Source organism: Papio anubis, chromosome 1, assembly GCF_008728515.1.
Source record: "Papio anubis isolate 15944 chromosome 1, Panubis1.0, whole genome shotgun sequence".
NCBI lineage: Eukaryota > Metazoa > Chordata > Mammalia > Primates > Cercopithecidae > Papio > Papio anubis.
The window spans coordinates 108468812-108485521 of NC_044976.1; the positions used below are offsets into that span (position 1 = coordinate 108468812).

Sequence of the window (16710 nt, forward strand, 5' to 3'; positions counted from 1 at the left end):
CCTGGTTGCGTCTGCCTGAGAAGATATTACCGTTTTGATGCTGGTAAAAGGAGTGTTCCCTTTTTAGAATTCCTGGAAGCTCTTATTTTACCTGTAGGCAGTTATTTTATAGGTTCTTAAGTCTTGAAGGGGTCTTGACTTGTAAAGGAAACATGTTCTAGGGAGAATCTTCCCTTCGTTGGGTCTTGTGTTCAGTGCCTGCCTGACCTGGGACCTGCTGAGCCTCAGACAGGCCTTTTGATGTGCCAGCATGGTTAGGGACAGCAGGGGTGGAAGGCAGCAGTGTACTCCTGGTGGTCACACAGTCTGTGAGATGGGAAGTCGCATCTGTGACTGATGGGCCCTTTGCCCCAAAGTAACTTGTACAGGGCAAGGGAATTGACACAGTTTATTTTCTGCTATTTCTTGCCAGGACTGGTAGGAAATATGTATCTTGAGATTTCAATTAGGGAGAGATGGATTTTTCACATTGGTACTGTCCCATGAAGCCTGAGTCACTGAACCTGCATGGTCAAGGCCTGTCTCTCCTCTGACCTGCAAAACAGAATGCAGGACTATCAAAACTGCAAGGGCCGTGAAGCCTGGGCAGGTGAATCCCTTCAGCTGTAGGCCCAGGAGCCAGCCCCGGGAGAGGAAGGGGCTTCTCACAGCCACAGAGCATGTTAGTGGCAGGTTGGCCATTTGAACTCAGGACTTTGTACAGAAATGTCTTTTGGAGCCACCCAGTTTTTGTGGCTTTTTAAATCTCATCTGGGTCATGAAGTGGGCAGAGTACATGAAGACCCTTTGTAAATGATTGAATTACATAAAATATTGTTTATTGCTAAGCAGACTCAGGGTCCACTCTTCAATCCACTGAGAGACAGACTACCCTGAGGCAGTATCACTGTAAGGATAGGAACTGTCCCTTATTAATCATAAGAGTTACCACTTATGGGTTGCCAAGTAGGTACCAGGCACAATATTAGATGCTTCTCAAAGCCTTATTTTCTACAAAGCCAGTAAATACTGAGTACTTACTATGTGCCAGCCAGCATTCTAACCACTTGATGTATAATATCTTACATATTCCTTGTAATATCTTGAAAGATACATGCCATTTTAATCCCTATTTTGCACAGGAGAAAACTGTGGCACAGAAAGGATAAAGAACTTGCCCAAAGTCATATAAAGGCAAGAGCCAGGATTCAAATCCAGGCCTCTGTCAGCACATGCATTTTTTTCACTTCCTCACACCCTTTGCTATTAGTCATTGTCATACCCCAGCACTTACCACCAGTACGTACCACCAGTGCATTCATTTGCTCATTTATTCACCACAGCCAATACTTCTGTTTGCTCTAGCATCATCCCTGGCATGAAAGATTCATGGTAAATGTCCATTGCTTTAGGTCCTAACTGGACCACCCAAGCTTAGCCTTGGGCTAGCCTCTGGTGTTCCCTGAATGTGCCCTCCTCAGGGTAACTTGGCTGTTGCTGCTGTCTTTTTTCTTTTCAGCCTGAGCCTAAATTTCTTTCTCTTCTGGGTCCCAGGAGGACTCTTGTGTTGGCTGCCCTATCCAGACCTGTTAGGCTCATTTCCTAGAAAGCTGGCTTCTTGTCTGTCCTGGATGAGCTGACTTCTCAGAGGAGAATAGCTGTTACATTCATTCGGCACTTAGCACAGTCAGCCTCAGGAGCACCCTTTGGAAGTGAGACAGCCCTGACTTTCAGTTCGGGCTCTGACATTTATTCACTGAGAGACCTTGAGCTAGTCAAGTTCCAAGTCTCAGCTGGCTCATCTGTAAAAATTGGTTTAATAATAGCCCTATTGCATGGACTGAGTAAGATCATGGAAATGAACCTACAGGTCTGGCTGACAAGGGATGACAATAAATGGTAGCAGTTCTTAGTCTTGGCAATGGCCCCTCCAACTCTAATGTTCTATGAATTTGCACCCATTTCCTGTGTCCCTAGAAGACAGAAATCCCCTTCAAGGACCAGAACCATGTCTTAGGCCTCCTTAAAGCCCCTGGACCTAGCTCGCTGCTCTGAATCCAGAGGCGTCTCAGAAGAGTCAGCTTCTCGTCCAGCAACCTGCCATCACACCTTGAAGGCCTGTTGGGGCCAGGCCCTGTGGTTGATGCCCTGGATATCCAGGTGACTAGGATACCACACTCTCTCACTTCTCTCGAGCTCACAGTTGATGGAGACACAGTCATAAGAGCAAGTAAAAGCAACAGCATGATAGGTAACAGACGTCTGAAGGGCTTACCTCAGGTCCCACTGGTCCCAGCCTCTTACTATTGGAGGAGAGATTGCTGGAGGAGCCGGCAGTCGCTGAGTGGGAAGGAAGGGGGCTCCAGCATCAGTATCAAGGGCTCTGACAGCTAACGCTTGATGCTCACCACCTTCCAGGTGAAAATGGCTGGGATGAGCCTGAGGAGGAGACTGGGGCAGGGGCAAGGTATGTCTTTCCTCTGCTGGATAAAGGAAATGTTAGGGTCTTCCCAGTTGCTGGCCATGCTAGACTCTTCCTGTCTGGAGCTGCAGAGGGTCTGCACTTTGGGATTGTAATTCAGGTTGAAGTGTAAATGGGAGAGGTGGGGAAGGAGGATTGAATGCCTCGTAGGAGAAGCATTTCCAGCTGCTGACTGAGGTGGGCAGACTGGACTGATGGGCCCCCTGGCTGTGGCCCTCTAGTCCTGACCTGGTGTCCGTGTTCCTGCCAGGACCAAGATTTAGGGCTCTGGCATCTTCTCTGGGGGAGACAAGAGCCTCAGCAAAAGGAGCTGGGATTTCAGGAGGGGCCATTTCCCCTTTCCCTTCACAGAAGGAGTGGCCAGAGCACAGGCTTGGCCTTAAGGAACCACTGGCCTGGGCGGAGGTCTGAGGTTACCTCTGGAGTGAGGCTGGGGACAGGGGTATCTGGAGATGGGGGCTGTGTCTTAGGGGTGTGTGGGAGGAGGAGGGACACAGCTAATGAGAAGCAGGTGGAAGGGCTGCATGCCCCAGCCAGGGGACAGGCTGGCTGGGATGGCCCAGTCAGTAGGAGGACCTGTCACCTCACAGACAATCCCACGGAACAGGCTCCGGGATGCCCATTCATATTCATTATGTGTGAAGTGGGCGGTTGTAAAGTTAGCTTTCTCTTCATTTAGCTGTCACTGGACAGAAAAATATGAGCTGTGGGCAGATGCCCCTGGATGAGAGCCAGTAGCCAGTCTCTGGCCTCCCTGTACCCTCCCCTAAGAGCCCCCCATCCCACCATGGGTCCCCCCCTGGCCTCTGCCAGCCTCTGCCAGCTTCTCCCACTCTTGCTTCATTGACCTCTGGCTCACCTTTATTTTTTCTCCTGTCTCCCACTTTTGGTTTCTTTGTTTGGGTTTATCACAGATCCTTTCCTCTTCCCTCCTTTCGTCTTTCTAAGCCCTCTTGAGACAGAAAAAAATGATATTTTTCCACAACCATCGCTCTATCTCTGGCACCCAGCACATTGCCAGGCTGAGTTGGTACTCAAAATGTATGTAGAACAAACTACTCTTTCTACGTCTGACTTTATGGGGAAGAAGGTCCAAAACTTTGCTGATCACTCCTTGGATGAAGAAACTTCTCATACAGCGGTGTGAGCCCTGAAGTCAGAATGGTGGGCTTGAGCCCCAATTTCATTACTGCCTGGCCAGGTGAAAGAGATTCTGTTCATCAGTGGCAGCCAGGGATGTCTCTCCTTCCTACCCTGACTCTCCTCTTTCTGCTGGATCCCCTCCCGGATACAGGGCTCACACCTGTGGACCTCAGAGCCAGCGTCAGGACCGAGAGGAAAGAAATCACCAAAAGTCAGACCCTTGTATAGAGGGAAGGGGAAGGAAGGGAGGGAAGACAGACTCCTCTGGGGATACATGCGACTGTCTTGGCTGGGAAATCTGATCTGGTGGGGGACTCACCCCCTCCTCTGGAATCAGCTCAGCCCTGATGTGTCTTTGTGGGCTTGGGTTTCTCTGTGCCTGAAAGATGAGGCGTGGGGTGGGGGTGGCTGGGCTGCTGGCAGAGGCTGAATTCTGAGCAATGTGGTTGTGTTTACTGGGAGGGTGGGAGGGCCAGACCTTTTTCCTGCCTTCCAGGCTTCGGAGATAAGGCAGAAAGTGGGGATGAAGGATAGAATGGGTAATACTCTGAAACTACAAGAAAGAGTTCTGGCTTTTGTCTCTGCGCCACAGCTCAGACATGTTCCTGGGGCATCTGGAAGGAAGCCACTCCACTCCCACCACCCTGGGGTCCCAGCCCATGGGGAGCACAGAACCTCAGTGGGCACCCCTTTCTTCCATTCTACCTCCCGTCCGTTGTCAGTTTAGCCACAAAGTTATTTCAGCTTTTTTGCTACCCTTCCCACCCTCAGTTTTCCCTGCCACATGCACCCAGTCCTAGAACTGAGCTTTTCTCCCTGCCTCCCAGCACAGCCAAAGCCACAGAGACCCTAGGCAGGTGACAGGGCCCGGCCTGGCATGCATCGGCCTTGAGGGCTCTGCTGCAGGACCACCTTCCCCTTCCTTGCTGGCCCCTCAGGGGTCCTGGCCCAGCCTGCATCCTGGACACAGACCAGCCCCAAAGCAACCAGTGTCCAGCCCTGGGGATAGACAGTCACCTGGTATAAAAAACACCACCACCTTTATTAGAATGCTGAGCAGCATTTTTTTTTTCTCTCTCTCTCTCTTTCCCTTTTCTTTCTTTCTTTTTTTAAAGCGTGTCTTTACAAAAATGGGGATCAGGATCTCAGTCTGTGGAAATCTATTTTATTCTGACCAACATCCAGTATCATTTCCATGGCATAGCTCTGGGCTGGGCCCATGGAAGAGATTCCAAATATGTGATGATTTCTGGTGGAATTTCTGCCCCCTTAGAGGGGAAGATGACTGCATGGCATGCTGGGAGTGCAGGCACAGGGCAGGAGTGAAGGTGGCTGGAGCTGAGGAGCCAGTGTGCCTTAGTCTATGCTGACCTTGGCGTTCACGCCCTCCTTAGTGTCAGATGCCAGCGCGCCCCCTGCTGGTGGGGAGGGGAAGCAGGGCTGACTCTACCCCATCATGGGAGACTCCATTTTGGTTTCCATCTCATCATGAAGAGCTCCCCTAGTCCACTCTGCGTTCTCCTCCCATTTTCCTGGGTTCCCTGAACGATAAGCCAAGTAAGCTGTCTTAGCTGGAGAGATGACAACAGACTTGGACAAAGTCTGGAGGCAGCAGGGCAGTGTCTCCCTGCCTCCAGCCCAGAGTTCAGGTGAGGGGACTCGGTGGTAGGAAGAGTCCTGGCTGCTTTGAAGCCCCTTCTCCAAGGCAGCCCCACCTTATTCTAAGAGAAAAGACCCTGTAACGTGTTCCCTGCTTGGGGCTGACAGTGCCAGCTGTTCCCACAGGCCTCCAGAACCATCTGGGGCTTGGAGGCAGAGGTCCTCCCTCCCTGGTGTCCAGGCAGGGGTGGGCTGGGAGCGGCTGGGAATGGAAAAGGAGGTGGGCAGCTCATTCTGCAGGTCCATGCTACCGATCACGTGGTCCAGTTCAGAAGGCCAGGTGGCTCCTTGGGCTTTACCCTGAGTGAGACGAGGCTTGGAGACTTATAGTCGCCCTCTGAGGAGGGCTCAAAGCTGTGGCCCCCCAGGGTGGGGGGAAAGCCGTGGATGGAGTAGATGCCAGGGTGAGCCACAGAGGAGGCTGGCACCCCCATGAAGCCAGTCACACTCCCATGGGGGTGGGAATATGGAGACATGCATGGGGAGGGGATGCCCTCTGGAGACACAAGGCAGGGGCCCCCAGGGCTCCCGGATCCTGGACTGGCCCACAGGGAGTTCTGCAGCTGAAAAGAGAGGGAAAGAAGGCCCATGAGCCGGCAGCCTCAGGAGCTGACTTCCTTACCCAGGGGCTTTCTCTTTGTCCTTGGGGTCCCAGAAACTTTCCAGGAAACCTCCACTTGGCTCAGATCTACCCCCTCCCACCCCCAACACTGGCAGTGGCATCTCAGGAGGCTCCTGCCACTGTTCTCAAAATGAAATTTTCTTCTGTGATTCCTTTGTGTTCCGCATGCGTCATTGAGGAGACAGGCAAGAGCCCCGGTTTGCAGAGGAAGAAGTGAAGTGGTATACCCACCGTCATACAGAACCCTGACGCTCTCCAGGTCTCTTCAGGCCAGAGCTCATATTCTTTTTGGTGACCCGGCCAAGCCCTGGCTCAGGTAGGGCTGGGGTCTTACCTGAGGGTGGCTGTCAGTGCGGGGCAGCACAGAGATGTCATAGGCAGCGGTGAAGGGGTTCCGCCCCTCCTGCATCTTCCCATAACGCTCGCGCTTCCGCCACTTGGCTCTGCGGTTCTGGAACCAGACCTGGGGGCAGGTTGGTGGGGGTGATAGGGCAGCCTTGAGGAGAGGAGCCTGCTAGGGATAGTTGATGGTTGTGTCCTCTTGTGGGATGGGGAGCAGGCTCCAGGATGGAGGATCTCAACTGTTAATCCACACTGTTATCCAGGCCAGGGAAGCCTGGGAGGAAGCCTGGGAGAGGCCCAAACCCAAAGCGGGTTAATTGGCCCCATGGGCCTTCAGCTACCACTCTCTAGGTCGAGTCACTCTGGTCCTCCAGCCTGGTGTCTAGTAAGGGTGTTGTGGGGGCGTCTGTGCGCCCCAGGGGCCCTAGGTACTTCCTGGGTATACTGTGCACATGTTTTGGGTTTCTAGTCTCCCTGCCTCATCTCCTTTTCCAAGCTACCCACCTCATAGCATCCAAGGAATCTTAGACATTTCTGTTCAGGTCATGGTCCTGTTTAAACCCTCAGTGATTCCCCGGAGACCTTGGTCCAGAGCATAGCTTCTTAATAAGGCCCCTGCCTCTCTGCACAGCCTCATGTCCTGCCAGGCAAACACATCAGATTCTTCCTGGTTGCCTCCCAAGCTCCCACCCAGCTCTTCCAAAACACACTGCTATCTTGCTCCTTCCATCTTTTGCTTAGGTTTTCTCTTCCCGGACTACTCATCCCCTCAACATATACATCCATGCTGGGCATCCTCCACAGGACTTCCAAAATACCCTGGACCTTTCTTTGTACTCACCCCATTCCATTACCATGATCTGTTTTGGAATCTGTTTCTCCCATTTATTTGTGAGCCCTTGGCAGATGGGGGTGGCACATCTGTGTGTTGTGCACATCTGTGCACATATCTATGATGAATTTGTTGTTTGGTATATGTGCTGTGACTGTTACATTTAAGTGTATTGGTATATATGTTTTATATTTCTATCATTTAATCAACATTCATGTGTCAGGCTCTAAGCTAAATTTAACAATGTCAAAATAAAACCAGCCAAACAAAAACAACCCCTGCTTTCCAGGGATCTCTAGCTGGGAGTCACAACAGAAGCTGTGTGTGTGTGTGTGTGTCAGTAATCCGTCTACCCCAGCTGGGATGAGAAATCCCACCCCAGCCTCTCAGGCTCCCTGCCCCTGTGGTCATTCCTACTCATGCAGGCAGGTAAGGCACCAACAGTGAAGGGGCTGTGCATACCCCATCCTCCTAGCTCCCAGGTTGCCAAGATAACAGAGCAGGCCTGCAGCAAGGTCAGCAAAAGGCCACCCCCACCTGCCCAGCTGCCTGGATTTCCTTTCTCTGCTCTCCCTCCCCTATGGGAGGATGAGGGAGCCTGGAGCCAGTGAATCTGGCTATTGGGACTTACTTTTCTGTCACCACCCATTCTCCCCTGGGGATCCCACTGTAGGCCTCCCCTGGGCTCTGGAGCTGCCCTCTGCATTGTCTGGTGTGTAGTCTCATTCTTCCTTTCCATGGGGCAGGGTGTATGGGTGGGTTTCATGCTCCTGCCAGAGAAAACATTCCTACTCTAGGGTCTCCGTCCTTCAGGGAGCTTCTAGACTAGGGCTGAGGGCCTTGTGGCTACTCCTGCACCCTCTCAGGTTGAAAAGGCCTAGGTGAGGAGCAGAGGAAGTGCTCTCCACCTCCCACAAACACTTGCTTCGGGAAGAGCTGGTTAGACCACACCCCGGAGGCCTGCTGAGGTAACTCCATGGTCCATTCCCATGGTTTATATCATGTGGGGTTGCCTTGAATGCTGGGCCTTTTGCCCTGATGACCTCAGCCCCTGGGGGTCTTGGGGGACAGTCTTGGAAGTCTGTTTTGGCTGCCACCTGGGAGGAGCAGGGAGGCAGGAGGACTCAGCAGAGAAGGGGAAATAGCCCAAGTCTCTCTCATCTTGTTGGATGCAGCTGTAGGGCCTTCTCTGTTAGATGACAGCGCCTGGCCTCTTTACAGACTGGCTTGCCAGTCCCCATATCCTGCCAGGACTGTCTCCTGCCCTAGTGCCTTCACAAAGAGTATCTGGAAGGGCCCCATGCAGGGTAAGATAGCATGAGCTTTGTTCCTGCTAAGTCTCCTCCATGGTGGGAGAGAGACTCCTCCGCCTAAGAGGTCACCTCCTCACCTTTCCCCAGAACTCCAACCCACCCCTCCCAGTGCCTCCTGCTTGGCATCGGGAAGCCTGCTATGACTGAGCCGGTTCAATGCAAGCCAGTGAATGGCCATCTTCCTCTTGGGCCAGACTCTTATTGAAACTCCTTCCCCATCCCCAGCCTGCCTGCCACCTTCATGTGCTTTGACACTTCCAACATGCTTGGATGTGGGCTTCCCTTGCCTTCCTCCCTTCTCAGCATTTACCTACCCACAGGCTGGGCTCCCCTCATGTAAAACTGGCCACAGCCCCTCTGGGAAGCCCTGGTGCCTAGTCTCCATGGGGGAGTTTGTTAGGGTGGGGAAGGGCTCCCAGTCAGCCTTTCCCAGCCAGGGTCTGAGCGCTGGCAGGGACCCAAAGTCGGTGGCTCCTGACGACTTTGAGAATCACTCACCCTGAGACCTCCCGACAGGAGGCTGAGACCTCCCATTCTAGGCAGCCACCTCAGGAGCAGCCCTGATGTGTATTCAGCACTTCACCGCTTCCAAAATGTGGCCATCCCTGTGATCCTCAAGGTAGTCCCTACGCAGCCAGTCCCATCATTCCCTTTTCCTGAACTGGGAAACAGACTGAGAGATTCATTAACATACCCCAAATCACCTCCAGTAAGTGGCAGAGTTAGGACTCCCACACAGGTGATGGCTCCCAGAGGCCATCGCCCTTACACCCAAGCATAAGCCTCAGTTTGGGCCAGAAGAGCCTGTGGCTGCAGCAGAGCTGGACGTGAGGGTGAGCCAGGAGGGGAAGGCTGAGGCAGGCCCCTGGGAAAGGTAGCTCTGGGAGGCACCAGTGCCCACCTCTCCCAGCCCTTCCAGGGTCTGGTCACTGTGTGGTAGAGGCAGCCAGAAAGCCCCATCCCCGTAGCGCCCTCACCTGTACCCGGGCCTCGGTCAGGTCTGTGCGCAAAGCCAGCTGCTCCCGGGCGTACACATCAGGATAGTGGGTTTTCTGGAAGACCTTCTCCAGCTCCTCCAGCTGGAATGTGCTGAAGGTCGTGCGGTTACGGCGCTTCTTGCTCTTGTTCTTGGCCAACTCCATGGAGTCAGGGAGTCCCGGGGAAAGAGGAAGACGCAGGCTGGCCAGGCAGGGGCCTGGGGAGCCTTGCAAGTTAGAGGGCCCGTCTCTGGGGCCCCCTCGGCAGTCCAAGGGCAGCTGGGGGAAGCTGGCAGCTTTGGAGGCCTTCTCCTCAGCTGCAATGGAGAACACAAAAAGGAGGATGGCAACTGAACCAGGGGCTTTTGTGGGTTGGAATGGAGGGAGGGGGAAGAACATTGACGCCTCAGTCTCCGCCTCCCCCTTCTTTTGCCTTCCCGTCCTCCCAGGCGGCCACCCTCCATGGGAGCCTGGCATTTAGAGGCCTGCCTGCTGAGCCTCCAGCTGGGGAGGGGGCCCTGGGGAACTATGTGCTCTGTGGTCTGGGCGGATCTGCTGGGGCCAGAGTGGGGTTCATTTCGGGGAAGTGCTCTGTGGTAGTGCGTTCCATAGGGACGGGAGAGGACTGGCGCCGCAGCAGGACCACCACCCTGGGAAGGCCAAGCATGGGGGCAGAGGGCGGGGTGAGGATGGGATGGTTGACATCTCCCGCTCCTGCCAGAAAGTGCTTCCTTGTTCCTAACTCTGCAGGCCTTGGTTCCCAGGCCCTTATGCCCACACCACTGCTCCCAGAGCCAGGCAGGCAGTGGACGTGGGTGCTCAGACCACCTTTGGCTGGTCTGGCTGAACTTTATTCTCTGAACCCCCAGTCTCAGGTCAATATCAAATTCCCCAGCTCTGGTGTAAGAAGGGCAAGATGGGACAAAGAAGCTTCCAGAGGGATTGCCTCTCTCCATTCCTCCTAAAATTGTGGTGTCTGGGCAAGGACTTAAGCTCCTTCTATAGAGAAGCAGAGCTGAGATAGGCTGTGCTCAAAGAAGGAGAGTTGGGGACCAGTGTCACAACAGGGCATGGCCCCCTGTCCCCATCATTCCCATCATTGCCCACCCCCTCCTTCCTCAGGAGTTTCTGACTGCTCCCGCATTGCCTGTGTTTAACAGGCAGGGAAGTACTTGATTGCAGACTGGAACAGTTTCCAGCAGCCCCACTCTGACGTGCTAACCCTCACTCCAGAAACTTGGCGGAGCCTCACCACGGCGGATCGACCGACAAAGCATGGTGAAAAATAGGTCACCCTGATTGCCCACGCCCTCTCCCTCTGGCGAGGACCCCTAGTAGCGTCCCCATGAAATCCCTCCTCAACAGTCCACTGGGATGGCAGCTGAGACGCCACAAAGACGCCCCACTGACTCACACAGCCTCTTGCCTGGCTCTGGGCCCATCTCCAGTGGAGGCCTGGCCCTGAGGAGACCCAGCTAGCTGGCACAAGAGGCAGTTTCTTCCCAGGACTTGGTGTCGGGATCACAGCTGTGGTTGGGGGAGGATGGGACTGGAGGAATGGGCCTCTCAGGATCTGGGTCTGATGAGTCCCTGTCTGCACTGCGAAGGACAAATCAGGCAGGGTCCCCCTCAGCTGGAAGGTGGTCAGTTACTTTCCAGGACTACCCAGGCCATGAAATAAGCTCCAGTGTGTGTCCTGGAGGTCCTGGAGGACTGGGAGAGTCAGGCAGGGCTACCTAGCCTTAGACCATGCCCAGCCTGTACACAGGTAGCCCATCCTTCACAACTCAGGTGTTCCAGTCCCCTGACTTCCATTCTTCGGCCAGCACATTTCCGGTTTAGGGGCAGTTCCATTTGACAGAAGCTTAGGAAGGAAGACTCACAGAAGTTGAACAAAATATTTGAAAATGATCAGGAAGACTAGGGACACTGGAATGGGAAATCTGCCCCCCATCCCGGCCGCCGCCACCACCACCACACACAAACACACAGCAGGCCATGGAAATGTTCAGGCTGAGAAGGAAGAGTCTTGGTGTCTTGGGTTCGTAGGGAGGCTGTGCTGGACTCCAGGCAGAAAAGGGGTGAGGGTAGCTCAGGGCTGAGGGTCAGGGCTGGGGTTCAATAGTACTGACATCCCAGCAGAGGCCCTCCAAAGCCCTGGGGCTTGCTCTTCTGCCTCTTGGGTCTCAATAGGACCTGCCCAGAGGAAGTGACCAGATCTGGGGCCCTGGGACTTGTGTTCCTGACCTTGAGCCACCAAGCTGCCAGGGACAAGGGATGAAAGTGCAGTAGGACTTCTCAGAACAGCTTCCCCAAGGAAGAGGCCAAGCCTGCTGACCTTTACCCAACTCCCACGCCTTCCCAGTCTACAGCCCTCTCAGGGGACCACAGAACTGCTCTCTCCCTCATTGTCATTGCCCTGAAATCTCCTTCATCTACCTGGAGGACAAAAGAGGGAGGGTGGCATCCCCCTACTTTGGAAGAGAGGGACACTCCTCAGAGAATACAGAGGAGCCTCCTGAGGAGCAAGGCCCAGAAGAGGAAAGGGATAGAACTGGGATAAATGGAAGGCGGAAGCCAGGAAAGACAGGCCAGGAATAGCAGCCAGCAGCTTGAACCTAAGCTTGTAAAGGAGAGAGGGCTGCTCTGCTGAGGATGGGGCACATATGAGGTGTGTATGGGCTGTGCAGAGGAGTCACTGCACCTGATCCAGACACTGGGTGGTTAAGGTGGGGTACTACATGTTGGAGACAGCCTGAGACTGAGCGCTGGGGTGTCTTCTGCCTGCATACCCGCAGGACCACAGCAGCAGCTGTTGGGCGTGAAAGCCAGGAGCATTTTAACGTAGTAAAGGAGCTCTCTGTCCCTGACCCAGCTCTCAGGCCTGCCGCACCCTGAGCACCCCTCACCCGGAGGAGTGCCAGAGCCCCTACCAGCAGCTGCTTCTAAGCCACTGTGCAGACAGGAAGCAGGGCCGCAGCAGGCCTGAGTGCTCCACTGTCCCCACGGAAGGCATCCATTGAGGCAGCGGGACCAGCCTCAGCTTTCACATTTCGCCGCAGCCTTGTTCCACGCCACACTGTTTCCTCCGGCCACTGTGGGGTCGCTACGCGACCTGCAGAGCTCACTGAGGCCCAGGCTCCTGCAGCTCCCCCCGAAGACTCAAAGCCAGCGTGGACATAAAAGCCAGGGGCAGGACCCCGGTGAGGCCTCGGTTCCCTTCTTGGGGGTTCTCAGCCTTGGCCCAGAAGCCTCAGCCCGGGTCTAAGAACTTGGGACTCCCTCCTCGACGACGGCGGTCGGCCGGGTCATCCGGCTGAGGGCCTCAGCGGCAGCGGGCAAAACTCTAGTAGGAGTCGCTTGCCGAGGGCGTGTTTCGACGTCAGAGCCAAACTCCGGGACAGACTAGCCAAGCGCGGAGGGCGCGAGAGTGGCTGGCAGCGCCAGTACGCAGCCTGGGTTCAGAGCAGGGCTGGGCGTTCTCAGCAAAGGGCGGCCTGGGGCTGCGCGGGCGGCGGGCGGCGGGCGGCGGGCGGCAGGCGGGAGAGGGGCGAGGTGCGCCAGGCTCTGGGGCGCGCAACCGCCCAGCCTCGTGAAACATCGCGCCGCAGATGGGACGCAGCTGCACGCTCACTCGTATGGACTGGAAACACTCCGAGCCGGTTATTTTAAAAACGGGGAAATAAGGCGGGTTCCCTCTTCGTCCGCCACTTCCCACAGAGTAGGCTGCGCGGCCCTGGGGGCTGATTGTCCCCAAGCAGCCAGGCTCCACCGCGCCGCGCTGCGCGGAGGTCCGCTCTGCCGCAGGGACGCTGGCCACCCGTCCAACACCGGCCGGAGCGCCACAGGCGAGCGGCCGCCGGGATCTCTACCAGGCTCTGCTCGCACCTGCCTGCCTACCTACCTTTCGTCTGGCCTGTCCTCCGCTCAACTGAAATCGTTAATTTTCTTATCCCCCTTGTTCTCATTTTGATATATTCCACGCTTTAAACATGCTCCGTTTTGTTTGGTCTGCTCCCTCCCTCTTTGTCCTTTTACCCTTCTCTAGTTATCCGTTTCGTTCGATCTTGCTCCTGCTTTTTTTCTTCGTTCGTTCCTCATTTATTCATTTCAGTTCATCCCAGCTCGCCCACTGCCATTTACCCTCTCGTTCCCGCCGCGCTCTCCGTTGTTTTGTTCAATTTCTCTTCCCCTTTTCTTGGTTGTTGTTCGCTTTCTTTGATTTTCTTTCTCGGTATTTCGTTGTCAAGGACACCCTTGCCGTCGGATCCCAGGGTGCTGGGTTCCTCCCGGCCGCTCGTTCCCCACCAGCGCTCTCTGCAGTTCGCGCGGCACCGGTGTGGTACGGGAGCCCGAGCGGTCGGTGCCGGGTGCGGGGCGCCTAACAGGGACGCGGACCCGGTGGGGGTGGCTCCTGCCCGACACGGAGCGCTGAGCCAGGCCGGGTACCTGTTCCTGGCGGTGCTCACCGCGCTGCGCGGCCGCTGCAGTCTGGCTGGGATCAGAGGAGCCAGGCCAACTGCTTCTCATTAAGTCCCAACTGTGGTTTTTATCAGGAGAGCCTCTTTCAAAGGGCACAGACACGAAACTCCGCGGACTCCTTCATTTCCTCCGTTGACCCCCACATACCTCCCCGCCCTCCCCGACACATTCCCACCGCCCCGGCTGGGCGAAAGCTGGAGATGCCCGGCCACCCCGTGGAGGCCCGCGAGGCGCCAGCCGGGCGGCGGCAGGGGGTTGAGGCGGATCTTGGAGGATCCAGCTCTGGGCCTAGGCTGCGGGATATGGCAGCGCAGATAAGGTAGGTGCGGTTTGGGCGTCGAGACGCCTTACAGGTCACAGGGTGCGGCGGACGGTGGCAGAGCTGCCCATCAGCCTGCCAGGCCCCTGCCTTCAGGCGCATTCTCGGGTGCCGGCGCGCAGTTCGGCCGGCCTTAGCACAGGACACCGGCCCGGGAGCCCGCGGCGCCTGGGGGTTAGGTTGCCCAGAGCTGCTCCTGACTGCCCAGCGGTGATGATCCAGTGCAGGGAAGCCAAGACTGCCAGAAGGGCGGCTATCATCGTGCATAACGGCAGGGAGGCCAGCTTAGTATGCGAAATAAGAATAGTTATTCCGTCTTGAGGACAGCTCTGGCATTGCACGACCAGTCGCGGCCAAACTGTGCCAGTCTGCCGCACAGGCAGCACCCTTCCTGTGAAGAATAGGCCCGGGGAGGAGAGGCGGGCCAAGGCCAGGCCGCAGTCCCCAGCCTACCCCGATTTGGCCACTCTAGGTCGAGGCCCAGCCTCAGGGCCCTCAAAGGGCGCCAGACACAAAAGCCGCGCTTCTTCGTCAGGTCTCAGTGTGGCTCCACAGCCCTCTGCCCGGTCTGGGCTTCGGGGTAGGTGGCAGTTCCAGTCCAACTTCGGCAAAGCATGCTCTCTCCTTCCCAGGTCCGGCTGCTTTCGGGCCCCGACTGGACCCCGGGCCGTCGCCACTGCACCTTCCCTCGACCTCCCGCCTCCCATTCCCGCCGCCGAGGAACGGTGGTTCAGCCTCCCGCCCCGCCCTGGCCTTTGCCTGACCCGGGCCAGCGCCAACTCGGCTTCCGTGGGAGCCGTGGCGAAAGGCGAGAGAGGCAAAAAGTTGAGAAATAGGCGAGCGGGAGAGATAAGCAGGAAGGCCCGGGTGGGCCCGGGTAAGGAAGAAGGAGAGAGGGTCGGGCTGCGCGCTACGCCCCTCGCCGCGCGTTACCTTCCGCGGAGCCCTCGTAGAAGTGGCCGCCGTTGAGCGCCGGGCCGAGCCCAAGGTCCTGCAGGTACTTGGCGGGCGGCTTGGCCGGCTCTGGGAGGTAGGGCTCCAGGGTCCCGCAGGCCGGAAAGCGGGTCAGCCGCGGGCCGCGGGGCGGCGCGGGGTGCAGGTGAGGCGCAGCGGCTGGGGTTCCCTGCGGGCCCGGAGGCTCGTCCCCCGAGGCCACATAGGGGCCGGGTGCAGGCCCCACGCGGAAAGGCGCGCAGTGCTCGGGGTCCATGCCGGCTCAGGGCACACAGGCCTCCGGGGCTCGCGTTGCCCGCGCGGCCTGTGAGCGCCCGCCAAGGGGGAGGGACCTGGGCGCGGGGGCGCGGAGCCCCCGGGAGCGGCGCGCGCCGCGGGGGGCGGGGGGCAGGCGAGGGGGCCGCGCCTCTGACTTAATGCTGGAACCATCCACGTCACGTGTGGCCCGGTGCGGGTTAACCCCTCGGAGCCCGGGAACCCCCTACCCCCATTCACCCAGAGCCCAGTCCCAGGCAGCTCTGGAGAGGATGAAGCAGCCTCCTCTCTAGGGCGGAATCCCTTTGTCTACCCATCCAGGTGAGTCTTTTGCTCAGAGCACACCCGTGGTCCTGATATCCAGCCTAGAGGCTCTTGCCCCTAGAGGGGTGAGGCCGTGTGGGCATTCCCCCCAAACACTTTTAGGCCTGGACTCCGGACATCAGCCTGGGATGAGGGCCTGGGCAGGCAGGCAGGCAGGCCTTAGGCTGCAATTTTACCTGGGTCTCCACTGGGAGCTGGACAAAATGTTGCCTCAGCAAAAAAACACCTCCCTTAGAGATCTCTTGTTTCTCACAGTGAAAGGAGCTATTGGGAGTGTTGTGTGGAAGCAGATCTAAGCTGGGAATGGGGGTGCTGGGGAGCTTGGGCCTGGACACTATCGTTCATTAGCTATGGGTCCTTGAGCCAATCATGAGTGTCCTCATCTGACTGTGGAGGTCGGGCCAAGCCAACTCTGGGTCTTTCTATGTATTTGAGGTGTGTTTCAGAAGTAGAGGCAGGGCCAGAGCAGACAGGAGACTCCCACCGGCAGCTCAGGACTGAACAGTGTCCTGCCGGGGCAGCCTTTGGAACAGGTGGAGGATGAGCAGAAGGGCTGGTGTCTCCTCTGGCAGCAGCTTGGAGTGAATGCCTTTCAATGGGCAGATGACCCAAGTGTCTGGGGATCCACTGGAGAGACTGTCTGCAGCTCAGACCTCAGGGCTGTGCTCCCTCAGGCCTGACGATTCAGAAGGGGTGAGAGTAGAACTGCATATTCTAAGAGTTGAGCCTCCCCAGCCAAAAGGAAACAGGATTAGAGCAGTAGCTTAGAATTTTGGAAAAGAGAAATAACCACCACCCTACCTAAGATCTGGGGAGAAACACCCAAGGAGCTGAGGACCCTGCTCGCTTCCCATGGATTGAGGAGCCTGTAGGGCTGGGTTAAACTGTTTTTATTTTCAATGCCCCCGAGACTAGCAAGAGAGGTGGAGAGTCAACATCATTTGTATTTCATTTGAATTCTCAATTTTTAAAGGAATCCAAGAGTCCTGGTGTGAACACCTCCCTCTTCCGCTGGGGGCTTAGAAGG

General features: G+C 56.4%; 1 protein-coding gene across 1 annotated transcript; it reads right to left on the reverse strand.

Moving 5' to 3' along the window:
- Positions 1 to 4629: 4629 nt before the first annotated feature.
- ALX3 (ALX homeobox 3) lies at positions 4630 to 15371 on the reverse strand. Its single transcript, XM_003892352.4, has 4 exons — positions 15084 to 15371; positions 9350 to 9666; positions 6220 to 6348; positions 4630 to 5826 (listed from the first exon to the last, which is right to left on the reverse strand). The coding sequence occupies exons 1-4, from the start codon at positions 15358 to 15360 to the stop codon at positions 5518 to 5520; spliced, it is 1032 nt and encodes a 343-aa protein (XP_003892401.1). The 5' UTR covers positions 15361 to 15371; the 3' UTR covers positions 4630 to 5517.
- Between the last annotated feature and the right edge of the window lie 1339 nt (positions 15372 to 16710).